At 42.8% G+C, this 26,879-nt stretch overlaps 1 protein-coding gene across 1 annotated transcript in view; it reads left to right on the top strand.

Annotated features, from left to right (window-relative positions):
* Prdm2 (PR/SET domain 2) overlaps positions 1–26,879 on the top strand; it is a 109,594-nt gene that overhangs the window by 38,826 nt on the left and 43,889 nt on the right. Inside the window, exons 5-6 of the mRNA XM_059255342.1 lie at positions 10,806–10,958; positions 16,684–16,810. Coding sequence (XP_059111325.1) covers positions 10,806–10,958; positions 16,684–16,810 — 280 coding nt within the window. The remainder of the gene's footprint in view (positions 1–10,805; positions 10,959–16,683; positions 16,811–26,879) is intronic.

Here is a 26,879-nt window from a genome sequence, read left to right as displayed (position 1 = left end):
TACTGTGTCATTAAAAATGTATGCCTGTACAAATATTGCTCTCAAATAAAGCACATTCTTAATTTGAAAAGTTTTTCAAAAGAAGCTAACAGGCATGTTTGACCTTGTTAGCATTAATCATAGTGAGGAATATCAGGGGTCACATGCTTACTCAACATACTGTATGTACAGTGCCGAGTAGAATAAACGCCATTACTGCTAAAGTGAAGTCAGTGGTACCTTCTATTCAGTGTAACAGTTTGATGTTGGACATGGCTCTATAAACCACCACTCATGTCTTATGGGAGTTATCATCTACATTGAAATTCACACCTAGTAGGGCTTGAGAGTCACTTGCTGGTTATGATTTGCAACCATGAGATACTAGGGACCCATTTTCCTCTACACATGCAACATCCTAGTTCTAATAGTTTAAGATTTTTTACATACACATGCTTCAGTTTGTAACTCATTATGAAAGTACCACTTCTTTTTAGTCAGGTTCGAGTTTATCATCTTGTTCTTGTGAAGATTGACTTTTCCTTGTAAGGAAGAAAAGTTTAGGCTCAGATTGCTGTTAATAAACAGATTTTCTGGAATTAACTGAATAAGAATTATGCTAATAATCCTTTAAAAGTAGCTTCTTTTATTTTACTTGTATTGCTTTGAAACAGAGCCTTGCTTGCAGGTTAGCCTCAAACCCAGTTCCTCCTGCATTAACCTCCTGAGTGCTGGTAAGACAGGCATGGACCACTATTCCCAGTGTTAGGTTCAGAAAGGAATTGATTGGAAAGTGGCAATAGTTTCTGTCTTAATTTGTTTTGTGCTGCTCTGATAAAGTTCCACAGCCAGGATAGAGTACAAAAACTTACTGTGAAGGCCAAGAAGGCCATCGAAGAGCTATACATATCTGGTGAGGGGATTCTTGATCTAGTATAACATGCTGGAAAGCATTACAGATCAAGACAGAGCCAGAGATGGAAGCTGTGGCCTCAAACCCTTTTAGGACCTGTATTCATCCTTTCACAGAGCCAGAGCTGCCCCAGTCTGGACATCCCATTAAGGCCCGTGTCTCTATACAGTACGTGCATTTGGGAGCCATCCCTACTCTGACTAAAGAATCCTACTCTGCATACCCACAGATTTTCCAACCACCAACATTTCCCTTAGAGTGAGACATTTGTTATTATTACTAAACCTGCATCCAAAGGCTGTTATCACCTAACAATCATAGTTTGTGTTAGCTTATTCTTGGTATATATTCTTTTTTTTTTTTTTTTTTTTTTTTTGCTTTTCGAGACAGGGTTTCTCTGTGTAGCTTTGTGCCTTTCCTGGAACTCACTTGGTAGCCCAGGCTGGCCTCGAACTCACAGAGATCCGCCTGGCTCTGCCTCCCGAGTGCTGGGATTAAAGGCATGTGCCACCACCGCCCGGCCTTGGTATATATTCTAATAAGTATTTAAAAAATGTTTTATTCTGAAATGGTCTGTATAGCCTGACTGCCCTGAAACTTGCTAGATTAACCAGGCTGGATTTGAATGTATAAAGATCTTCCTGCTACTGCTCCTTCAGTTCTGGGATTAAAGACATGTGTCACCCAACTCAGCATATAACTTTTAAAATTTTAAACAAGGCCAACTAGATGCGTCATTGGGTGAAGTTGCTGCCATCAAGCCTGATGACGTGAATTCCATCACTGAACTCACATGGTGGCAGGAGAAAACTGACTTCTTAAAGTGTCCTCTGACTTTACATGCATACACACACAAATAAATGTAATTAAAACAAAACAACAACAAAAAACTATACATTTACCACAAACTATGATAGTATGGACAGTACAGAAAAAGCTTACCAAAAATTAAAATTCACTTAAACTCCCAACACCCAGGCATCTCTATGAACACTTTTAACTACATTTAAAATTTACTAAATTTATAAGGAGTTATTTTGGTCAGAGTCTCATGTAGTGCAGCTGTCTTTTCTCTGCCTAATGCCTCTGCTCTCCTTGTCTCTCACACTAGTGCCTGTTCCTGCACCTTGTATAGGAATGTAATATGCTTGTTTCCTACCAATGTGTCAGGGACTTGTCTGCCAAGTACTTGGCGCATGCCATTTTTTCTGTGGCTGCTCATAATTTTGTTTGCATGCCATCCATGATTTACCTTCTTTTGGACATTTAAATAGCTGTAATCTTTTGCTGAGTATGTACAGTTCTTCAAAGTATAAACTCACTATACATGCAATATGCTGACTTGTCTGATATTTTCCTTAAGATACATTCCTAGAAGTGTAAATGTTAAATCAAAAGTTATGTAAACTTCTGTAGGTTTTGGTCAGTTTTGCCCCAAAGCCCTTAGAAAGATTGTGATGATTTGTATAACCAGCAAGAGTATGCTTTTTTTTTCTAGGCCTTTGAAACCCAGTATTGTTATCTTTTTAACTGCCTTAAAAAACTCTGTTCTTTTAAGGGAGCAGCAATCACTGCTTCTGTTTGTGGTTTGATCATCTCGGCAATAAATTTGAGTCTAGAGGACAGAGGGGAGAAGTAGAAGAGCCTCTGCATAGTGCAAAGATTTTCATACAGTTGTTTAAAGGAGCAGACCCCCCTCCCCGCTTTTTAATAAGTTAGCAGCATTGTGAGTAAAATAAATGTTAGTGTGTGAGTTTGATAGTGCTTGCTGTGTCCTTGTAATTGGATGTCATTTGAAGCAATGGCAGCCTGTTCCAGTGTCCTTTCTTGTAATTGGATGTCACTTGGAAGCTGCCAGCAGATTCTGCAGAGCCTGTTTTCAGAAAAGGCTAGTCATGTTCACTGCTGTTCTCTAGCTGTAGAATGCTGTTAGGGCAGCTGTAGGAAAGGTTGTCTTTAGATCTAGCCTGCACTCTGTATCTTAAAGCTTGAAGACTAAGAAGCATCTTTATAGTTTTAAACTTTGTGGCACATGAAGATGTTACGAAGTCGAAGTTTCAGTTCATGAGGAAACACAACCACGTTCATGGGTCTCCTGTCTGTGGAGTTGAACAGTGGCAACAGGCTGTAAGACCTGTAAGGCCAAAAATACTTTTAAAAAAAGTATGGATGTGCCGGGCGGTGGTGGGGCACACCTTTAATCCCAGCACTCGGGAGGCAGAGGCAGGTGGATCTCTATGAGTTCGAGGCCAGCCTGGGCTACAGAGTGAGTTCCAGGAAAGGTGCAAAGCTATACAGAGAAACCTTGTCTTGAAAAAAACAAAAAAACAAAACAAAAAACAAAAAAAGTATGAGTGTCTTTGTAACATGTGTGTGCAGTGTTTGCAGAGGCCAGAGAGGATGTCAGATCTTCTGGAAAAGGAGTTACAGCCACTATGTGGGTGCTAGGCATTGAACCTGGGTCCTCTAGAAGAGCAGTTGGTGTTCTTTATGGTGCCATCTTTCCTGTCCTCCCAAATACTTTCACTTTACTCTTTATAGAAAGTTTCCTGTGTCTTGGCTATGAGGGGAGGAAGCCAGAGGAGTGTATATGAAACTGTCTAGTGTTTCAAGTTTACTGTGAATGGGTTATAGCAGTGTGCAAAACTTGGTATTCCAACTGGAGAAATGGTTGTCATAGTAACAGCAGAGCCAATCATCTGCTGTTTTAGGAGTTTCAAGATAGATGAGGGTGTTGAAGTATGTAGGATTAAATCTTTTCAAACAGGTTAACTATTATGTAGTCAAGCCTTTTCTGTGTGTTTTTCAGCATTGATCATGGCATAGAAACGTGTTCTATAAACTCCTGACCTTGTTGCATGAAAGTCATTGGTCTGGAGTATAAGACTCATATAGATAATGAGTCTGGATTCTCAGGAGCTTGCTTGAAGCCCTCAAGCTGTTACATCTGGAGTCAGAACCAAATTAAGCATCTAGGTTGCTGTCAGTACTCTTTCTATAGCAAAAGCCATAGACAGCATTTTGTGGTGTAGACCCTTTGTTAACAAAGACAGTTTATCTGAAGTACAGAAAGGTTTGTTTTGGCTCACAGTTCTATCTGTGACCATCCAAAATTGAGTGGTCCTGCAGCTTGGGCCTCTGGTGACAGTGGCATATCCCCGCTGTAGCACATGTAGAAGCCAAAATTTTCTATATCAGACTGAAGCAGAAACAGAGGGCTGGGCAGGGTCCCACAGTCCCTTCTGAGAGCATGGTGCCAATGGCCTAAGGACCTTCCACCAGGCCCCACATCTCAAAGGTCCATTACTTCTCAGTAGCATCCTGTAGAGGACTGTACACCCAGACCACAGCACCCTCCTGCATGTCTGCGCAGAAAGCATAGAACTGCACACCAGGAAAAGTTGGATGGCACTTCTAGGAGTTTATGGAATTCTTACCCATGGTCATGGGTAGAAATTCTGATTTAAGAACAAGAATAAACTATTTTGCTTACCTACTAGAATTTGGTTAGGGACTTGCTGGAAAGCAGTTTATATTTTTTAGAGCATCTGTTGTTGGAAGATTTCCCACAAACATTTATATAGTTATAGATCTGAGACCTACTCCCAGTAATTTCAAAAGAGGGTCATAAGCATGCTCAAGAGATGGACAGTGGCTGGGCTTTGAGGGCCTAAGAAGCCAAGCTCTTCACATTTTACATTTGTATTTTAGAATTTCCAGTACAAAAAGCCCACATCTAGGAATTGTCCTCTGACAAGTGGGCCTTTTCTGTTAAGATGTGCAAGCACCGGTTAGACCTTATTTCTCTAGTGTAGAATGTTTAGAACATGTTAGAAGCCCTTGAACTTCTAGAGTAATCTGAGGAGTGGAGTAGTGTAGCTTGAGTTTTCCTGCCTGGCCCACAGTCAGGGCAAATCTCTCTCACCCGCCAGTCCCACAGCCGCTCAGACCCGACCAAGTAAACACAGAGACTTATATTGCTTACAAACTGTATGGCCGTGGCAGGCTTCTTGCTAACTGTTCTTACAGCTTAAATTAATCCATTTCTATTAATCTATACCTTGCCACATGGCTCGTGGCTTACCGGCATCTTCACGTGCTGTTTGTCATCATGGCGGCTGGCAGTGTCTCTCTGACTCAGCCTTCCACTTCCCAGCTTTATTCTCCTCCTTGTCCCGCCTACACTTCCTGCCTAGCCAACGGCCAATCAGTGTTTTATTTATTTATTTATCTATCTATCTATCTATCTATCTATCTATCTATCTATCTATCTACTTATTTATATTAATATAAAAGAGTAATGATGATACCTTTTGTCTGTAGCTCCCAGAAAGTTACTTCTGCAGGGCAGCAGTCTGCTTGTCCATAATGAGACCTGCAGGCATCCAGCTCTGGTAACTAAAGTACAACTAGGGGCTGAACATGTCACAAAGATGGGATATTTTTATGAGTAGTATTAGTAAAATCCTTTAAGACTTGTGAAGATATATTTATTACCTTTTCATACCAAAGTGAGATTACCTTTCTCTTTTCTGTCTTCATAACTTTGTAGGTTCAATGATATTTATAAAATTAGTTGCTAGAGATGATTCTAACTCAGTGATATTATTTGAGCCTAAACAGTGAAGAAAAACATTTGATCTTGTAGAGGATAAAAACATGTTAAAAATTGTAGCTGTGAGTAAGTGTAGAACAGTTTAGATCAATGGTTCTCAGCCTTCCTATTTCTGCCACCCTTTAATACAGTTCCTCATGTTGTGGTGATCCCCAACCATAAAATTATTTCATTGATACTTCATAATTGTAATTTTGCTACTGTGATGAATCATAATTTCTTTGTTTTTTGATGGTCTTAGGCAACCCCTGTGAAAGGGTCATTTGACCCCCCATAGGGGTCTTGACCCACAGGTTGAGAATTGCTGGTTTAGATCATCATGCTGAAGTTTAACAACAAATCCTCTGAGAAGATACAGAGGTATGGAAAGGAGTCTCCCACAGTGTAGGCAGGCTGGGGCTGCTGATGTGGGAACCTGGTTTCCAGGAGAGGTTCTGTCTTTGTTGTGAAGTGTTAGAAACACTCAGTACCTACACTGTAGGGAAATCTAGATAATAGCCCAGGGACGCGGTTTTGTCACTGTAGGCTGTAATGTTAGAGAGCTGGTTTAATCAAGTATAGTACTCAACTTGATATGAGAGTTGACCTAGCATGAGATTTCTTCATTGCCTTGTTTCAGTTCCAGTCAGTGATGTCTGTGGTAATTTGCTGTTTGATTTTGTTACTGGGTTAGGATGTTGTAGGTGAACAGTTGAGAGTTTGAATGATGCTATGCTTCAGAAAGTTAATGAGAGTTTTGTTTTAAACTTCCAAAGTTAACCAATATGCTTACAGAATAATAAGTAAATAATTAAGGGAAGATATAATGTGGCTTGTTCTTTGCAAATTCTTTTTTTTAAATGGCATAGAGATGTGACTTTGAGTGTGTCACATTCCAATGGGCATGAGTACTGCATTTGAATTTAGATGATTTTAAAACTATTTTAATCAAATGACTGGATTAAATAGAATTAAAATTAAGTTACAGGACATTTATGCTGTGCTTGAAGAAGAATTAGCACCCAGTCTGTTCAGTGAGAAACAGGAATGGCTTCCACAACCCTAACCTAGAGGAGTCAGGAGGAGGAAGAAAGCTGTGTCCTTTCGTTTAGTGCTGCTAGAGGGGACACCTGGGGCAGCCCTCTGGATAAGCACTTTACCATGAGTTACACCCTAGCCAGCAGAAGAAGGATTATAAAGAGGGATCTTAGTTAAGGCTCTCCCTCCCTGCTCCCTGTCTCTTAACTGTTTCATTTGGCTGTAAGGGAGAAATGAGAAGATCAAGGTTGAGTCCTGCCTGTATTTTTAGTGGCTTGGTTATTGTACTAAAATTGCCCATCTGCTGTTTCTTCATTTGTAAAAGGGACTTAATAACATTTCATAGGGACTGGACAGATGGTTCAGTGGTTAAGAGCATATATTGCTGTTGCAGAGGACTTAGACCCTGTTCCGTTAACTCCAGCTCCAGGGGACCTGACATTTTCTAGCTTCTTTGGGCACCAGCACTCATGTGCAGACCCACACCTTCCTCATAAACACAAACACATAACACATATATAAAAAATTTTAAATATCAAAGACATAATATTTATAGATTATTCTGTAGACCCTTACAAAGATTGAACAAAAATAATTTGTAGGCCACCCAGCCTACCCAGAGTTGGCACACAGTGCTTCTCTTCAGTCCTCCTCTCTAGTTGAATGATGAGGGCTGGAAGTCAGCTTGTTCTGGCACCCCAGCTTGGTAGAGGGGGCTGCTTTATGGATTGCATCAGGATAAAGACTTTGATTCAGGTGAGCCTTTGGAATCAGGTGAGCCAACTATTTCTTGGTCATTATGGAGATGTGGAAATAGACTTCTTCAGTGTCTCTGTTGGGTTTGATCTAGGGAAGGAGGGTCGCCTGCCTTGTGACTGAAGTGATCCTAGTTGGTGGTCACTGGCTTTTCACTACTCTTGTCTGATGATGGGTGGCACTGTTGTAGCTTAGCAAATAGCAGTTAAGCAAAATTTTATTACATTATTAGAGATATTTGTGTCAGTCACTGAATTTAATGTGATTAGAAACAGATGTTTGACTAGCAAACATGGGAATTGTATCAAATCATATTCTCATCTTAGTTCCCCACTAACAAACTAAAGCTCAATAAAAATAAGAACACTACACATTTTTTTTTAAATTTTTATGTTTTTTAAGACAGGGTGTGGTGATAATTGTGTTCCCCCAAAATATTGTGCACCCTAATAAACTTATCTGGAGTCAGAGAACAGAACAGCCACTAGATACAGAGGCCAGAAAATGGTGGCACTCACACCTTTAATCCTAGCATTCTGAAGGCAGAGATCCATCCAGATCTCTGTGAGTTCAAAGCCACACTGGAAACAGCTAGGCATGGTGACTTACGCCTTTAATCCCAGGAAGTGATGGCAGAAAGCAGAAAGGTATATAAGGCGTGAGGACCAGGAACTAGAGCTGGTTAAGCTTTTAGGCTTTTAGCAGCAGTTCATCTGAGATTCATTCTGGATGAGGACTCAGAGGCTTCCAGTCTGAGGAAACAGGATCAGCTGAGGAATTGGCAAGGTGAGGTAGCTGTGGCTTGTTCTGTTTCTCTGATCTTCCAGCATTCACCCCAATACCTGGCTCCAGGGTTGTTGTTATTAATAAGACCTTTTAAGATTCATGCTACAGGGGGCTGGAGAGATGGCTCAGAGGTTAAGAGCACTGACTTCTCTTCCAGAGGTCCTGAGTTCAATTCCCAGCAACCACATGGTGGCTCACAGCCATCTGTAATGAGATCTGGTGCCCTCTTCTGGCCTGCAGTCATACATGCTGTATACATAGTAAATAAATAAGTCTTTAAAAAAAAAAAAAAAAAGATTCATGCTATAGGGTTTATGTAGACCAGGTTGGCTGACAATTCACAGATATCTGCTTGCTTTCGCATTCCAAATACTGGGATTAAAGGTGTGTGCCACCAAACTCAGCTTTTTTTTTTTTTTAAGTGTAACAAAGTTGTGGTTTCCTTTAGCATCCAGCAGACCTTGGTACTTCATGCAGATGTAGACCTTCTTTATTTCCTCTACCCCGACCCTGGTGTAAATGACACACTAGCGGAGGAAAGGCAGAAAGTTTAGATAAGCCAAAGAAAAGAATACTGAATAATCCCATTTTCTCAGAGAAAACCATTAATGACATTTTCTTATGTTTAGTTTTAGATTATTTTCTCTTCATATATTCTTATGTTTAGGCTAAAAATAAATAGTTCATTCTTGCAATAAGTGGCTTCGTTCACTCAGCAATGTATTTGTATATGTATGGGTACACTATAGAGTGAGACCTTCTCTCAGAAAACAAAACAAAAAAAGCAAACAAAATCCTCCCTTCCCGCAACAAATACACCCTTCTCAAATCCTCTCTGTTGTATTCATCTTTTTCTATTGAACTTTTTCCTTTATGAACACCATTGTGCCTTAGAAGATGCCTTATTTCCATTGAGATACAATGAGGTATGTGTAAATAAAGAACTCACTCAACTAGAACCCTTTTTTTTTGGTAAAGGTTTATATTGACTCAAGATCCAGGAAGTTCCAGCAGAGCCTGAGTTGTTATTAAAGCAGATGGATAGTCAAGCTGCCACCTTCACCATCTATTTGGTGGGTTTTCCTGGTGCTGCTGCTGTCTCTGCAGTTGTATTGATACCTGGTGATACTGCCAGTGTGTTGGTAGTGATCCAGTAGGACCCCAATGTCTACTGATATACTTAAAAAAGAAAGAAAGAAAGAAAAAAAGACTATCTCTGAGCCTGGGGGCAAAAGGACTAAGAATACCTGTGTGAGTTAGTGGACTAACCAGCAGATTGGCAATGTTCATGGATCACTGACTTCACTTTCCATATTTGATTGTGCCGACAAGTGGGACAGTCATAGCTCTTAAACATTGGAAAGCAGCTTTTGTTGTTTTGTGTATTGTGTTTAACAATTTTTTGACTGCCTCTTCATAACATACCATTTGAGAGGTGCTCTGTTTTGAAGAGGAAAGAGAGTGTGTGTGTGTGTGTGTGTGTGTGTGTGTGTGTGTCTACCCTTAGAAGAGCTGAAGGAGGCTGAGGTGCTGGTGGGAAGAGAAGAGCCTGTTATCTTACCTAGGGTGATCAGGTAGTCAGGGAAACAGCCACATAATGGAGGTCAAACAGGCCTGGGCTTAAGACTGTCTTTCCTCCAGTCAAGTGCTTTAGAAAGGAAGGCTGTTCCACCTTCAAGCCCTGATTTCCACATGTGGAAGAGGAAAATAGTAAATGAGGTCTGACACAGAGTGGGAGGCTTATGTAGTGTCCGTGTCTTGGAAGGTGAGAGTCAGACTTAGAGCCCAGGCTCAGGGGCCCAGGTTTGATCAGGAAGTCAGCACCCCAGCCATCAGCTGAGAGCAGGAGCTTTGATCTGAGGGAACGTCACCCAACTAAAGGTGATTAATGTGGTGGGAGAGGAAAAAAAGGAATGAGTGGAAGGAGTCAAGGTGTGTGTGGGAAAGAGAGGCACACCCAGAATCCTTTCTTTCTTCCTAAAAAGAATGACTAGTTGTAGTTCTAGTTCAGTGTCTACTCAGGTGTTTTGCAGAATAAACGTGTATATGAGCTCATATAAACTCCAAACTCCTTGCAGAGTCGATAAAGGCATGACTGGCTAAGTGTTTATTGGCAGCATCGCAGGGGAGGAGCAAGCATGGATGACCAGGGAAGCTTCCTAAGAGAGTAGATCCTGTGTCCTGGGTTTTCTGCAGCATCCCAGAACTTCACTAACATGTTCGCTGGACCTTACTTCTGACACATGTGCTGGGTGGTGTAGGTGTTAAGGGACAGTGAGGTTTATAAAACCATTGTGGTTTGTCACTCACATGGTGATTCACAATGTGTGCTCATTTGTGAAGTTCGTAAATCATGCTAGAAAGACGACTTCGGAACTGTGTAGCCAAGCAGTACAGGCCTGGACTGGACTGGCAAAATACTTAGAAGGGCATTTTGCTAAGTCACATTTGAGAACATGTAGTTTAAACCTGTTTTCATGTACAGGAAACATTTGTAGATCAAGCATATGAACTTCAATTTCTTATATTTGGGGGAGAAAACAAGCCTAAAGAATGAATACGATTTTACAGCTTCTGTTTCCTGCCTGTATTTTTCTGTATTGTTTCTTTATCTTGCTTCTCTGAAATGCTGTATGTAGAGTGCTTGTGTATAGTGAAGACAGCTGTTTGGAAAGTTGAAGATGACACTATTTTTAGGCATCCCTGTCCTAATACAAGCTGCTTCTTCTCCGTTCACAGGTGTACTACCCAAATCTGGGGTGGATGTGCATTGATGCCACTGACCCGGAGAAGGGCAACTGGTTGCGCTATGTGAACTGGGCCTGCTCAGGTGAAGAGCAGAATTTATTTCCACTGGAAATCAACAGAGCCATTTACTATAAAACCTTAAAGGTAACAGTGTTGCTGTTAGTCTACTCCTGGCTACTCGGTGTGCATTCTCTAAATGCAGTCTAGTTGTGACTGACAAGAACAACTTCACAGACCTGGAATGGATTGTGTTTGAAGTGGTTCATCCATGCACCCAAGGCTCTGTGTTAAATACATGGTTGCTGAGGCCTTGCATGTGTCAGGGAGCTAGAGCAGGAAGATTGTGTTGAGTAATTACAGACTGCATCTTTCTTGATACTGTTGATTATCTATGGCAGCTGCTCCCCTCCTCTGGCACAGATGCACTGAAACTGTCTGGCAGGTTTATCCCACTGTGAGTAGCTATCAGTACCCTGGTGGTGCGTGTTAACAGAAAGCACACTCATAGTGTTCAGTGTGCATGAAGCTTTGGATTAGCGTTCCCTTTCCTTCGCTTATATTCAGGATAGAATTTGGGATATATTTCTTCCTCCTGCCAAATACATCTTGGGGACATTAGTTGCGGAGATTAAGAAGACAGCCATGCTCAGAGCTGTTGATGAGGCACTCACTGCACTCAGGATCTTACTGCTAGGATGCTTTTCATGGTAGCATGTTTTGGTGGTGAGTAGAGTTCTGTCTCCCTCTCTTGCTTTCACAGGTCATGTTTCTGTAGCAGACAGAGCTACATTCCATGCATGGAATGTTCTAGAATGGAATCTTGGGGTTAGAAAGAAAGATGGTGGTTGCTTCTTTTGGAAAAATACCTCTGTCCAAATTGCTGTAACAAACAAATAGCTCTTCATTCATTTGGTTCCATTATATGTCACAGACTGGCGGACAAGTCTATAGAGTTGTTTTTTTTTTTTTTTTTAAATCTTTATAGAGTTGAAAACTATTGAGCATTTCAGGCAGTGTCCTGAGTTAGGTGTGGTAGCATGTGACTGTTAATTTTCCTCCATTGTATTTTCCTGGCATTGCCACATAACTGGACTGCATGTGACTTGTTTATAGCTAATCCTGGCTTCCAGGTCCTGCAGGATTTGGAGATTTCTGGGTTTTTTTTTCATTTTCATACTTAGGCTGTCCAAAACTTTGTTTTTCATTTCTTTCTGCTGGATTGTAGTCACAGGCTGTTCTAGTAGCTCTGTTGCTTGGTTCCAAATGCCACTTAGGATTCATTCTGTTTCTCAAATACATCTCAAGCAGGAGACACATCTGGTTCTGTTGGCAGGGTGGAATCCTGTGGGGACAGTGGCTGTGACACAGGCAGTGTCAAGTCAAGATGGGGGCAGCTGTGTGGGGAGACAGGATGGAGGTAACTATAGGTCGAGTGTTCCTTAGTTGGACTGTTTAGTTCCAGTGTTTTGTATTTTGAACATCTACATACACTTAGTTCTTGGGGATCTACACATCTAAATACAGGATCCACTTATGTCTCAGATACATCTGAGATAAGCAGACAGACAGACAGGGGCACTATTGATCCTGCTTTTGATTGTGGTGGTCAAGTCACCACTCAACAGTTTTAAATTTTGGAGCCTTTCGGGTTTCAGATTTTTGTATTGGGAGTAGATGTTTAACCTGTAAAACTAATTCATACAGTTGCTATAAACAGTAGACGAGCCAATATGTAGTGGATCAGTGTAGAGGATTAATACCTACTCCAAGTGTGAATTAATGAGTACACTGGCAGGGCATAAGTTCTGATCTCTGCATACCTACAGTCCTGACCTCTGGTAGTTGTTCAGGTATGCTTGCAGCCTTTTGGGTCCCTCAAGAGTGATCACCTGTTTTCTCCAGGATTCAGCATTCTCTGAGGCAGGCTTTTTTTTTTTTTTTTTTTTCCCCCAGAGCTGAGGACCGAACCCAGGGCCTTGCGCTTGCTAGGCAAGTGCTCTACCACTGAGCTAAATCCCCAACCCCCAACCCCTAAGGCAGGCTTTGTAAATGAATTGCATGGGAATTTGTTGTAAGAAATCTTGAAAATGCTAAGGAGTACAGAAAAAAATTAAAAATATTATTTTTCTCTTTTGTAAGAGAGTGTCTGTTAGTATGTAGCTCCATAGTATAGTAATATCTCAGTCACTGACAGTGTTGAAAGCCGTTCAGTACCGAACAAACCAGGCTTCCCTTCAATAATTCATGTCTATCAATGTTTAAGTTACTTTTTTTATTTGATTTGCAGTACACAGATTCTTGTGTACTGCAATAAAGAATAACTTGAACAGACATGAGTGCCCTTCCGTATAAGGAGTTTGTACGATTCCCACCCTCTCCATCTGTTGGTGTTAGGGGGTCAAACACAGGGCACAGAGTTTCAGCCCTAGCCCTGTGCAGATGTCTAACTCATGTCATCGTGAAGTACAACTAGTTCTGCTGATGCCCGCAGAGCAGTGAAAAGGAAACAGGAGCTAGACCAGGCACTCTTGTTCTTAGAGGCCTGAGTGTCTCATGGTGGCTTCTAGCCTGCCTGTGTTCTGATGATGCTCTTGACTGAAGATCATGCATGGTGAGCATCCGTTTGTCATCAGTCTTTCCCCTTTACTTTAAAAATTTGCTTTTATTTTCTATTTTTTAGAATCCTAATCATTTCAAATAGTGTTTAATACCATTTCATAAGTGTATGGCATAAAAGAGAAATGAACTAAAATTTACATGCTCTACAAACAGTTTAATTTTGAAAAGCAAACAAAACAGATTAGCTTATCAGAGTGCCAAAAGGTATTTGTGATGCTGTTTTTTTTTTTTTTTATAGCTCATTAATAGATTGTTAAATTAGGGTTTTTGGTTAAGTTTACCTGATGCAAGAAAGGATATGAGATATTGAGATATTGGTTCAAAAACAATAAAGTGGCAGATTTTAGCTATTTTTGGAGGAACAAAGTAAACAGGCTGGTTCTTTTATACAACTTGAGTATTTGAAATAGTGGGAATTCTGTATAGATAGTGAAGCAAAATCATGCTATCTAAACTAGGAGCTTGTGGCAGTAAGGGACCATTTTATTTTTAAACTGACATCACTGATGGAATTTCCTCTTTAACACAAAAACAGGGGCTGAGTGGTACACACACCTTTAATGCCAGTGCTTGGGAGGTAGAAGCAGGTCGATCTCTGAGTTCAAAGCCAGCCTGGTCTACCTAGAGAGTTCCAAGCCAGCCCATGCTACATAGTGAGACCCTGTCTCAAAAAAGCCAAACAAACAACGAACAAAAACCACAGGACCGAACTCTTACATAGCCACAGTACACTGGCGCATCAGGAAGCCAGCATCTGGGCAGTAAGTATTGTATTAGCCGATCTGTCCACTCAGCCAAGATTGTATCTGTTGTTGCAGTCATGTCCTTGTAGGAAAAGAATTCTGGCTCTCATTTGTCTCCTAGGCTTGGTGTATTAGTCAGAGTCCTCTAGAGTCATAGAACTTAGGGAAAGAATCAATCTGTCTGTCTGTCTATCTGTATCTATTTCTGAATTTATTGGAATGACTTACAGGCTGCAGTCTAACAATGGCTAGCTGTGAATGGAAAGCCCAAGAATCTAGTAGTTACTCAGTCCACAAGGCTCATGTCTGTGCTGGAGTCCCAAAGTAGGCTCTAATGCAGTGAAGGAATGGATGGGCTGACAAGGGCTAGCAGGCAGAAGGTGTGTCTCAGATTAGAGGTGTGTCTCAGATTAGAGATGTGTCTTCCCACCTCAAGATCTGGATTAAAGGAGTGTGTCATCCTGCCTCAAGATCCTGATCAAAAGCAAAAGCTTATGTCTTCTAGCCTCAAGATCCAGATCAAAGGCATGTTATCTTCCTGCCTCAAGATCCGGATTAAAAGTGTGCCCTCCATATCTGGATTGTAGTTCATTCCAGATAGTCAAGTTGACAACCAAGAGTAGCCATCACATTTGGGCAGTACTTTGGTCTTTGATAACATTTTAGTGCTGAGGAGAAGCAATTTGGGCTTCTGATTAGATCTCACTTAGGCCTTCTGGACATCCCAGAAGTGATCTGTTCTCTGTGCATAGTCTCAGGAGACAGGTGCTGTCCATCTGACTCATTATAAAGACAGTTCCTCCCTTTGTGATTGAGCTGTTTGTGGGGTGAGAATTTTCTTCTTCTTCTTTTTTTTTTTTAAAGATTTATTTATTTATTATGTATACAGTGTTCTGCCTGCAAGTATCCCTGCAGGCCCAAAGAGGGAACCAGATTTCATTACAGATGGTTTTCAGCCACCATGTGGTTGCTGGGAATTGAACTCAGGACCTTTGGAAGAACAGCCAGTGCTCTTAACCTCTGAGCCATCTCTCCAGCCCTGTGGGGTGAGAATTTTGACCAGAGGCAAATGTTCTGGTACTTCTCAGACTTTGACCTATTACCCTTATGTCCACTGGGGAGTCTTGTCTGGATCAATCTGTGTTGATGATTGTGATACAGATTATTATAATTCCCTCATTCCCACTGGTTCTACTTTAAGAACATTCCCATTTATTTGTCTTCCTTCGATCATCTGTGTCAGCATGTGGGTTTAGATGGGCTTTTACTAGAACTTTCTGAACAGATACATCCCCAAGAGTGAATGAAGCTATAAGCCACCTCCCCAGTTCTGTTTAGGACTCACTTTTTTTTTTTTTTTTTTTTTTTTTTTTGGTTTTTAGAGACAGGGTTTCTCTGTGTAGCTTTGTGCCTCTCCTGGAACTCACTCTGTAGCCCAGGCTGGCCTCGAACTCACAGAGATCCGCCTGGCTCTGCCTCTCCAGTGCTGGGATTAAAGGCGTGCGCCACCACTGCCCGGCAGGACTCACTTTTCTACTCCAAATGTTTCTTCAGGATGTTTCAGGTGTAGTTGTATGGTGGTGTCAGGAGCGACTGAAAAATTTAATGTTTTAAGAGCATAATGCCTGGGAGGTATTCTTAGGCATTTCTGTAACTAGAAATTGTGATGTATACTCTTGATATGTTTTCACAGGCCTGAGCTGATTGGTGATTGCTTTGAGGAGGTTAGGTCTGAGCTAAGCCCTTCTGTAATTATGAATAGCGGGTGCGTGCATGGATAAAGGTGCAGAGTGTGCCGGGTGGTGGTGGCGCACGCCTTTAATCCCAGCACTCGGGAGGCAGAGCCAGGCGGATCTCTGTGAGTTCGAAGCCAGTTTGGGCTACCAAGTGAGTTCCAGGAAAGGTGCAAAGCTACACAGAGAAACCCTGTCTCGGGGTGGGGGGGGGGGGGGGAGGTGCAGAGCGTTTCTGCTTAACTTGTGCTTGGATTTAGAAACTATGCTGCTAACTCCTTCCCATGCCATTTGCTTCTTAATGGCCCTTTAAATTTCTCATCCACTTGAATTTCATGGGCAAAATGGTCCCATGTTTTATTTTCTCTCTTGCGTGGGTGGCATGAGGTTTGGAGCTAGCTGTAAGAATCTGGTGATGGAGGCTGAGCACTAGTCCCAGATCAGCTGGGTACACGCACTCCTGCGATCCTCTGTGACAAGCTGCCAGGTCCTCTGCTTGCCCTGAGTGTCCTGCCTTGGCCCTGCCAGGCAATGAGTTTTCTGCTAGCCCGGGCCGCGGCTCCTCCTCCTGTCCGGGCGCGCGCCCCAGGGCCCGCCTCCTCCCTGCGCGCTCCCTGGCCGCGCCTCCTCTCCGTGCGCGCCCACGGCGGCGGCGGCGCCCTCCCGACAGCTGTTTGCGGTCGGCGAGCCGCTGCTGCCCGTCGCCGTGCTGCGCCGCCCCCGTCAACAACCGCCTCTCTGATTGGTTCACACCTTGTCTCGTCTCTTCTGTAGCCAATCGCGCCTGGCGAGGAGCTCCTGGTCTGGTACAATGGGGAAGACAACCCCGAGATAGCAGCTGCGATTGAGGAAGAGCGAGCCAGCGCCCGGAGCAAGCGGAGCTCTCCGAAGAGCCGCAGAGGTAGGAATCGCCGCCGCCGCTGGGCCCGGGCCGCACCCGCGCGGGCGTACGGATTGAAGGCCGGGCGTCGCCCCTGGCGTCGCCGTGACCTTTTCCGGGCTCGGCCCGCGGTCCCCGCCCGGCCCGCTGCTGAATCACGGCGATCTCGGCGCTCTCGGGCTGTTTGGGAACTTGCGCCGGAGCGCCCGCGCGGCGGGAAGTGCGCGTGCGGCCGCCGAGTGCGGGCCCGGCCCTGCTCCCGGAATCGGGCCGGCCGCGCCGCGAGGGAGGGCCGCCCGCGCCTTCCGGCTCCGCTGACAGCCCAGGACCCGGCAGAGGAGGGAGACGGGAAGGGAGAGCCGGACCTGGGAGAGACAAAGATGGGGTGCACCGGGGGCCGAGGGCGGTGGGCTGCCGCACAGGATATGTTGGGCTTTGTGGAAGTTAAGGAGGCTTGCTGTGCCCTCAATTTTTACAGTTCTGTGATAAACGATGTTTTGAACAGAAGGTAGAATGTAGTCACACTTATAAAAGGGAGAGGATAATTTGTGGGTAGGAAAATAGTTTGGATAGCTATATCATATTTCCAGCTGGCATGCAGATACGTCGCTGGAATATTTTTACGAAAAACTTTAACGCGAATTTGGGAATCTCTTACTGAGCCTAGTTTGAAAACAGGCCAAGACACGATACAGTCGTTTTTATTAAAACAAGAACATTGGGTTTTTTTTTTTTTTTTGGTTTAGTTTTTAGTTTTTTGCTCTTCTCTTAGATCTTAGTAAATTTTTGTAATCCTCACAAGCCCGTTCTTTTCCCAGAACATTGCAAAGTATGTTGTGGGAGGGAGGCTATAAATAAAAGCATAAACGTGGTTTTGGAAAACTTTCAAGCAATATTTGATGAGCTCATTGTGACTTTTCAATTTCATATTCTTTGTGTTTCACGGGAAAGTGAAATGGGCTCACCTAAGGATGGCTGGTGGGCTACTTGTTGACTACATTTTTCTGTTTATTGACGGAGATTTACTTGCTCCTTTACGTCATTAAATACTTTGATTCTGGGTCAGATGACAAAAGTCTAGAAAATTCCAGCCTTCCCCCAAGTGTTTTAACTGTGTATTGAGATTTCTTTGGGCTAAGGCTTAACATTTTGTTTCCACTCCATTATTTGACTGGTTTCTATACTTATGTACATTTTGTTTGTAAGCAGAATTCATGTTACCAGCCTTCCTAGATAAACTACGACTTGTGGAGTCCAAAAATTAGGCGTCCTGGGGACTTTCTTCCTGTGCCACTAAACTTAATCCTGACATTTAATCAGATCTGTAACTTGATGGCGTTCTCACTTTGCTTCGTGGTGAACTTTGGTGTGTGTTTAGAACCTGTTTCATTACTCTTTTTCTTTAGTTACTCCTTACTGTTCAATGTGGAGGAAAACCCTGGAATTAATCTTACTGTTTTTATTAGTGATACACAGACTTACACATTTCATGACTAGCTTGCTGGTTTTTAGATTGTTTGGTAAACCATATTTCTTACTGCCCCATTATTATTTTGATAAAGAGTCTGGATGGCAGACAGCTCACTGAGTCCTTGAGCTTTAATTAAAAGACTTGCATGAAGCTCATGCTTAGAACATGTAGCCATTCTGCTTTGGGCAGCTTCCTTCAGAAGAGAGTTTAGTGAATCAAACTTTCTTAGCTATGCTCTGAAGTCTGACTTAACAGCTTGTAAGGCCTGAAGGCAGAACTTCTTATTGTTAACTCAGGATGACTTTAGGCATTTCAATAATAGCTTCTTTGGCAGTGGTGTCAGAGAGAATCAGAATAAATTGATTCAGAGGCAGTGTTGATTATTTGTTGGGGACATACAGCTGACTGGTAGATTGACATTGGGCATAACCTCGTACTGTTGAGACAAAGGACTGGATTCTTCACAGTTCTGGACCCCAGCTCCTTTGCATGACAGCTGCTATGCCCACATCTGTGTGTTGCATGAGGAACCTTTTAGAACTCATCAGATTGTTGGTGGATCGTAAGGACTGTTGAGTGTATTGGGTAATGAAAAGCCCTGGTTCCCATGTCTGACAAACTGGCACCCTCTCTCTTCTTTTCCCTCTTTCTGACACTAATGTCTGTTAAGCCTTGCCATATGCTGGACTTCCCGGGCAGTTGTGCCATTCCTTGGTGAACAGAACGGCAGCAGTCATTCCCCTAGCCTGAAACCTAGACCTGGGGAGAGAGGGTAGGTGCATCAGTAAGGCCGGGATCAGCGCTTGGGTGGCCGGCAGGTAGTGGCCCTCATTAAACACTCAAACAATGTATAAAGAAAGAACAGTACATAATCCTTTGAGAAGACAGTTCATATTGTCCCTGAACAAGGAGCTTGCAATTTTCCCATGGTCACAGATGTGCAGGGACTAGGTATTTTTACTAGAATTTTTAAAGTTCTCAGCTCTGTGTTTCTGCTGAATCACATACATGTATGAGCAGCCTCTGTAAGGTTGAATGTCAGAAATGCCTCGGATGGAACAGATTAAATAAAGCTTTCAGGTAGAAAGTGGGAGGGTTAGTGTTGGCTGTCTCCAGCTGTTTGCTATGAACTGTATAATCTATAATGTAGTAGAGAAAAGGCCATGTTTAGAATTTTTACCACTTTCTTGATTTCTGTCCCCTATTTATAACTGAGAAATGAAACTGAGTTTGCTAGCCATAAATCATGAGTGTTGGTGAATCTTTCTCTGCTTGTTAGTGGCACTGGAGGTGAAACCTAGGGTCTCTAGTGTTAATGAGCAAGCGCTGTGCCACCGCACTAAACCCAGTTCTGGTAATGCTTTTCTGAAACTGACTGCAGTAGCAGTGTGTGCAGAGAGCCCTACCTGAAGGAGTGTGGTGGTACTGTGTTCCCCAAAATATTGTGCATCCTAATAAACTTATCTGGGGTCAGAGACAGAACAGCCACTAGGTACAAAGGCTAGAAAATGGTGGCACTCACACCTTTAATCCTAGCATTCCAGAGGCAGAAATCCCTCTGGGTCTCTGTGAGTTCAAGGCCACATTGGAAACAGCCAGGCATGGTGACACATGCCTTTAATCCCAGAGAGCGAGCCTTTAATCCCAGGGAGTGGTGGCAGAAAGGCAAGATATATAAGGCATGAAGACCAAGAACTAGAAGCATTTGGCTGGTTAAGTTTTTAGGCTTTTGTGCAGCACAGTTTAGCTGAGATCCGTTTGGATGAGGACTGAGAGGCTTCCAGTCTGAGGAAACAGGATCAGCTGAGAAGTTGGTGAGGTGAGGAAGCTGTGGTTTGTTCTGCTTCTCTGATCTTCCAGCATTCACCCCAATACCTCCTCCAGGTTTGATTTTATCAATAAGACCATTTAAGATTCCTGCTACAAAGGAGCAACAGTAGCATTACACAGATGGGCTTGGTGGAAGGGATGGGAAACATGAGACACCTAGGTCTGCCAGGTGTGGGACCATGGGCAGTCTTGACACTGCTCAGAGGAACACTTTGCCAGCTTTAAAATGGGGGCTTGGGAAGCCACTTGAGCTTTAGTAATTTAATTTCTTGTCACTGTGAGGAACAAGGGAGTTAACAAAAGGAGGGGTGTTTTCTGAAGCTTGAAGACACTTAGAAACTACAAGTACCAATCCTAGTATGGGTTTCTTGTTGAGGATGTACTGCATTTTTGACTCCTTCAGCCAGTGGATGTTTATGACCACCAAAGAGAAGCTCTGTATACGCCCTGGATTCTTCCCCGTTATCCTCACTAGGCTCAGCCTCAGTCTCCCATTCACCCTTATTAGAGGCCCCTCTAACCCACTGACCTCACTGTTCCAGCAGGTTAGCAGAGAAGAGTTATTTATAGAAGTCCCTTGGATGGGACCTGAAAGCTGGATGGTAAAGAAGACTAAGTCTGTAGCCCATAACTGGCTGACCAGGATATGTTCCTTAAGGTCAGGAGATTCGGTCATTCATTTGATAACATCATCTAGTTATCTTTCAACTACCACATGACATTTACATTATGGTCAGTATTCAGAAGGAAATGGCTTCATCCTGTCTCCGCATAGAATTGTTCAAATGAAAACTCTTGGTATAATGAAGAACACTCAAGTGTTTTGAAATCAAGCATATTTGACATTCTTCCCCAAAGGTGCCGAACAGCTCAGATTAGGTTAGGTTAGCAAAGCTGAAAAGTTCCACACGCAGAGAACTCAGTTCAGGGAGGGGTGTGAATAGATGAGAGAAGGTTCCTGCTCTCAGAGGGACTTTAGAGTAATGGACTATTGGCTGTTGATGAGCAAGGCTTAGTAACATCAGTGTTGGTGAGAAGTGGGTGGGGTGTGGCACAACTGTTGTCAGGGTCTTCCTGCACATGTGTCGTAAGTGACATGAAGCTCTGGGGACTGAGGGCTCTAGGTAGAGGAGCTGCATATGGTCTAGGGAGCTTGGCTTACATAGAGGCCCATTCGAGAATTGAGGAACTCAGCTCGGTACATGGCTGTATTGGCCTCTTTCCTGCCAGGCACCATGTATGGTTTGGTTGCGGAGATTCAGGAGATGGCTAGACACCAGCTCTGTGAAGTTCCTAGTCTCCATGATTGCAACCAAGTGCAAGCTAAACTAGGTGTCTGTACTTGATGTGGGTCAGCAGTGAGGTTCCCCAATCATCATGGGAAGGATCTTGAGAAAGAGCAAGGCGTGAGTTTTCCCTGTGAAGGATATGGGGTCACAGGAAACTGTTAGGCATGTAGGAAATGTACAGAAGGAAGGGTCTGATGATGGTACTCTGCCTCCTGAACAGAGACTTGTAGACTTCTGAGCACCCTACCAGAGTTCCCTCTAACCCAGCATTTGTGGAGCGGTTTGTCCTAGCTCCAGATGAACAGTGGGCACTTCTCAGGCAAGAGTCAGGGACTTGTTTGAGATTACTCTGCTGATGGATATCAACTTGAGCAGGGGCTGGGGGTGAGGTGGGAAGGTGTCTATGCTTTTGTAAAGCAGCAATAAAAGGATTTGAAGTTAGCATTCACAAGTACATGTTATAAAAGCAGAAAACAGGTGGGCTTCCATGGAGTGATCTCTTGGTCCCTTCTAGCAATTGGCAGCTCTGTTTCAGATTCCTTTGCTGGACCAGCTGAGTGACAGAGGCCTGGTTATGGTACCTGAGGATGATGGTTGATAGGCCCTAAACCTCCTGGTGCCTTGTAGGCAGTTCTTAATTAATGTTCATAGACTTAACTGGGCCCTCACCTGTTTACCGGTGTGGAGCAGGACTTGTGGGGGCCAGAGGCAGGGTTCCTGTGCTCATGGCTTCAGGCTTGTCATGCTGGGTCCAGTGGGCTATCTTGTGTATGGTTGTATGGTGGGTCGTAACATCTGTGTCTTCTGAAGCCCTGGCTGCCGTGCATCTGAGAGATGCCTTTGCTGAGCATTGCATGTCTTGCCCACCTTTGCTGCTGTGGGCTGTGTTTAAATGCTCAGTATGGTTTCAGTTAAGCTTTTTCATCAGGAGGGAGAAAACTTCTGTTACTTTTTCTAATTCTACTTGTGCCATCACTGAGATACTCCAGATTTAGGCTAAACATTGAAAAATGTTTGTTTCTGTGCCTTTGATTCTTCGTTATATGTAACCTTGTTTACAATTGTGTGGGTTAACTAGACTTTTCTAAACTGTTCTTCACAAGTGTATTTTCTCTGTTTATGTGCATGTGTCTATGCACACACGCACATACATGCCAGGAGGTGCAGTAGGGGTGGAGGTCAGCACTTTGTAGAGGAGCCAGTTCTCTACTTCAGTGAGGGTTCTGGGAATTGAACTCAGGTTGTCAGGCTTGAGAGCAAGGGTATTTACCTGCTGAGCCATCTTGCTCTCTAGCCCAGAATCTTAATATATGAAAAACTATTTGAGACATCTGATTGAGTGTATTAGGAGCTGTGCCATGTGCTATGATTTGTCTATAGGTAAATTGTAAGGTTTAATTATTTATAATTGCATTTTCTAGAAGGTAAAATAATAAGGCCTTTATAATGAATTCAAATTAGTTTAGTTTTTTTTATCTGATTATAACTTGAATGTTAAAACACAATCTGAACACTAGGTTCTTTACTTAAATAACTGATTTTTAAGTTGGTTTTAAAGCTAGCTGTGCTTCTCTATCCCAGGCAGTTTCTCATTCCAGTTCACAGATGGTGTTTAGATATGGGAACTCAATGTTCCCAAGCATGGCAGAAAGGAGGGTGTGGTTTTATAATTGAAGTTGCCTCTAAGGAAAGCAGGAGCCAGGTGTAGTAGTATATGCCCTTAATCCTAGCACTTGGGAGGCCGAGACTGGTGATGGATCTCTTGAGTTCGAGGCCAGCCTAATCTAAAGAGAGTTTCAGGACATAGAGAGACCCTGTCTCAATAAACATACAAACAAATAAAGAAAAATAAAAAAAGTGGGAATTGGCTGGGTGGGAAGAGAGCACACTTTGGGAGTTAGCCATCAATAGGCACTCTTTGAGTGAAGACTTCAGAGCTGAAAGCTAGCAATTCAGGTAAACTGGCCTGGTGCATGTGTAGCCCATGCTGCCAGAAACAGGTTCACAGTTTGGATTTTATTAACATTAATAGTGTAGGGGAATTTATAGTACAGAAGCAAGAGCCATATGAAAATGTTTGTGCTTTCTCTAAGTGAAAAAGATAATACTGAAAGCAGCTGTTCCTTTTTGTTGTTCTGACCAAACCAGTTTGATGCTTTGCAAACCTTCCCTGCTGAATTAATTAATTAGGTGAGTTTTGATACAGACATATGTCAGGATTTGACACTTATTTCCATATCATGCCATGTGATGCATCACTTGTACTACTGCCGACAGTGACAACAGTTACGATTGTTTCCTAGCACTGTGCTTGGTATTGCATATGCACTATTACCAATAACCCTGCAAAAAGGATCTTTATTCTCACCAAAGAAACTGCTGCTCCTGTGCCCACATTTGTGCTGTTAGTGGCTCTGTCTTGCCTAAGCCCAATTTTCACCCACAGTGTTTCTGAATAGGAAAGGCTTACAGTGAACATCGATGTGCTATTAGCTTTGCCGATTAGCCAGGGTGAATTGGGCTACTTTTTCTCTGTATAAAACTAGATGTGAAGACAGTGCTTGACTTAACATCTTTGGTGTAGAAAGCAAAGTTAGAATGAAAGCTGATGGCAGAGTTTATCTCAGCTCTGAGGTTATGAGTCAAACTAGATTCATACATTCTTTTCAAGACAGGGTTTCTTTGTGTAGCTTTGTGCCTTTCCTGGAACTTGCACTGTAGCCCAGGCTGGGCTTGAAATCACAGAGATCCACCTGGCTCTGCCTCCCGAGTGTTGGGATTAAAGGTGTGCACCACCACCGCCCGGCTAGATTCATTCTTTTGAGTGTCCTAAATTAAACAGTTTAAAGACTACTTCTAGATTACTTCTATCGGCATATTTGCCAGGGTGGGATTTTTGAATATTTTGTATTATCTTGACATCAGTCATGAAACCACAAGAGCAGAGTAAGAACCTGCTGTCCTTCTCACTTCCTTGCTTCTTGGATAGAGTTTGCAGAGGGGCCCAGCCTGGGACCCTCATTTTTGTCTTACTGTTACTGATGGATTCAAGGAAGAATTGTGTTTAGTTTCCTCTTCTGCAGCACTCTTGAGGTCTTGCCACTGTTCCACTGATCATGTGTCCTTGAAAGTTTGCTTAGGTTGAAGATTAAGGATCATGAACATGCTTTAATATACAGTGGACAATTAAATGTAGAAACTGATTTAGTGCAGTTCTGATTTGTGTTGTGGCTGTAGTAGAAGGAAGTGATGCTTGCTAGTTTCCTTCCCTGTCTTAGGGTGAGGTAAGTGTTCTGGTTTTTGTTTGTTTTGTTTGAATGTTTATTTGTGAGGGATAGCCTCTTGTATTTCACTTTGCCTGCTTGGAACAAGTGTGAGCTATTTTGAAGTGGCACCTTCAGAGGTCTGGCTTGCTGATGCAGCCGTTCCTGACTCATTCTGTAGGAACAGCAGAAAAGGGGACTTAGTAGGAAGAGTTGCTCCAACCTGTCCTGGGCATGACCCCCTCCCCCCTTTCCATTCCTTCTTTTTCTTTTCTCTTTCCATGCCTTCTCTCTTCTGGACTTCTCATGTAGTCCAGACTGGATTTTAAACTTCTGATCTGCCTCCACCTCCTAAGTGCTGGGATGGGATTATAGGCATGTGCTATTAGACCTGGATGAAGTGCAGTGGTAATTGAATTGTCTTAAGGAGCGCTGAAGTTCATTTCATCATTATGTTTATCCTACAGTAGGTTCTACTTGTTTGTTTGTTGTTGGTTTTGTTGTTGTTGTTGTTTTGTGTGTGTGTGTTTGTCTTTTGAGACAGAGTTTCTCTGTGTAGCTTTGGGGCCTGTCTACTCACTCTGTAGACCAGGCTGGCCTAGAACTCACAGAGATCCACCTGCCTCTGCTTCCCGAGTGCTGGGATTAAAGGCGTGCCCACCAGTGCCCAGCTGATTCTATTTGTTTTTGAAGATGATCTCCCTGTGTGGTTTATGCTGGCTTTGAGCTCCAGATCCTTCTGCCACTGTCTACCAATTGTTGTGATCCCAGTGTGTACCACTGTCCAGTAATTAAAAATTAAATTCATGTGTCTGTGCATAATGTTTTGTTTGTTTGGAGCACTGGAGCTTGGACTCAGATCAGGCCTAGACACCCTGATATACTTTACCAAACCACTGAGCTACTGCATCATCATGGCCTGTCATACAGTAGAGTCTATTTTTTTCCAACTTTAATTTGAAATACAATGTGATAAATGTGAATTTGGGAGCTTTGGCTGAGAATATTCAGTTCTCCTTGTAGAGTCAGGTAGCTAATACCTGACCCTGTGGCAAATATGCCTGATGGGCAGGGTGCAGAGCTAGCTTAGTAATATTTGCATTCAGTTTCCAAACACCTTAAACATTTCCTTTCTGTTCTTTTCTCCAGAAGTTCTGAGGAAGTGATTTTTACTTACAGTGTCAAGAAGCAGTGCATATGTTCAGCCCTAGGAGAACATGAGTAGGAGACTAGAGAACTCTGGGTGCTCTGAAGCACTGATTATAGCTGTTAGTTATTTCCAAATCTGGTTTTCATTTGGAAATTTCAAAAGATCTTTTGGCTCACTGTGTATCCCATACTGGCCTTGAACTTGAAATCCTCTTCCGTCTCCCATCCCCTACAGTACAGGGGTTTAAGGTGTGTAATGCCATTTTTGGCTTCAAAGGATTTCTTGATAGAAATTTTAATAATCAGCTGATGAATGGATAGTTATCTTATATGTTATATACTCAGAGCGTACTACAACATTTGTTTTGAATGTACAGGAATTACTTTCAGAGGCAAGACATTTATGATAAAACAATGATATTGTGTGAGTGTGGTATATAAAAATTCTCCGGTTTCTGAAATGAGATGGAGTCTTTGCTTACATGATACTTTGGACATTTTCAAGCTTGTATTACTAGTTTTATGGTGTTGGCTTGACCAAGACTAGTTTCACATTTAATGAACGAGCTCCATGTTAAGCAGAGGATTGTCTCTGCTTTGGTTAAAAGGGAAATCTTTCCTCCTGTGTTTATAATCTCACCTCTTGGGCTGCAGTCTTTTGTAGGTTTCTTAACATCACATGCCACAAAAAATGAAGGCAAACTGGTTTGTTTGCCTGCATTTAGATCTAAGAACAGTATTAAAAGCATTGTTTGAAGTTATAGTTGAGAATGGACAACAATTCAATTTCTGGGCCTTTTGTTATTTTTACTGTTTGCCTTCTCAGGTTTTTTCATTTTCTTGCCAGTTTGAGGTGTTAGAAAATGCCTTTCTGGGCCTGCTAGCTGTTTATATTTTTAATCTGGGATTACCAGAGCCTCTTTCTCTCTGGGGTAGAGTGACTGCTGGCTAAAAGCTGAAGTCCAAAGTCTAGGAGAAAAATGAGGGTTTCACTCTGCTCCTGCTCCTTGAAGGGTCTTTTGTTGTTAATGCTGACAGGGGCAGGGGGCAGTGTGGAGACTGTCCATGAATGAGTAGGTTTGTATTGT

The sequence above is a fragment of the Peromyscus eremicus genome, chromosome 2 (genome assembly GCF_949786415.1).
Source record: "Peromyscus eremicus chromosome 2, PerEre_H2_v1, whole genome shotgun sequence".
NCBI classification, from domain to species: domain Eukaryota; kingdom Metazoa; phylum Chordata; class Mammalia; order Rodentia; family Cricetidae; genus Peromyscus; species Peromyscus eremicus.
Note: the sequence above shows the minus strand (reverse complement) of the source record. Positions and strands in the feature narration are given on the sequence as shown.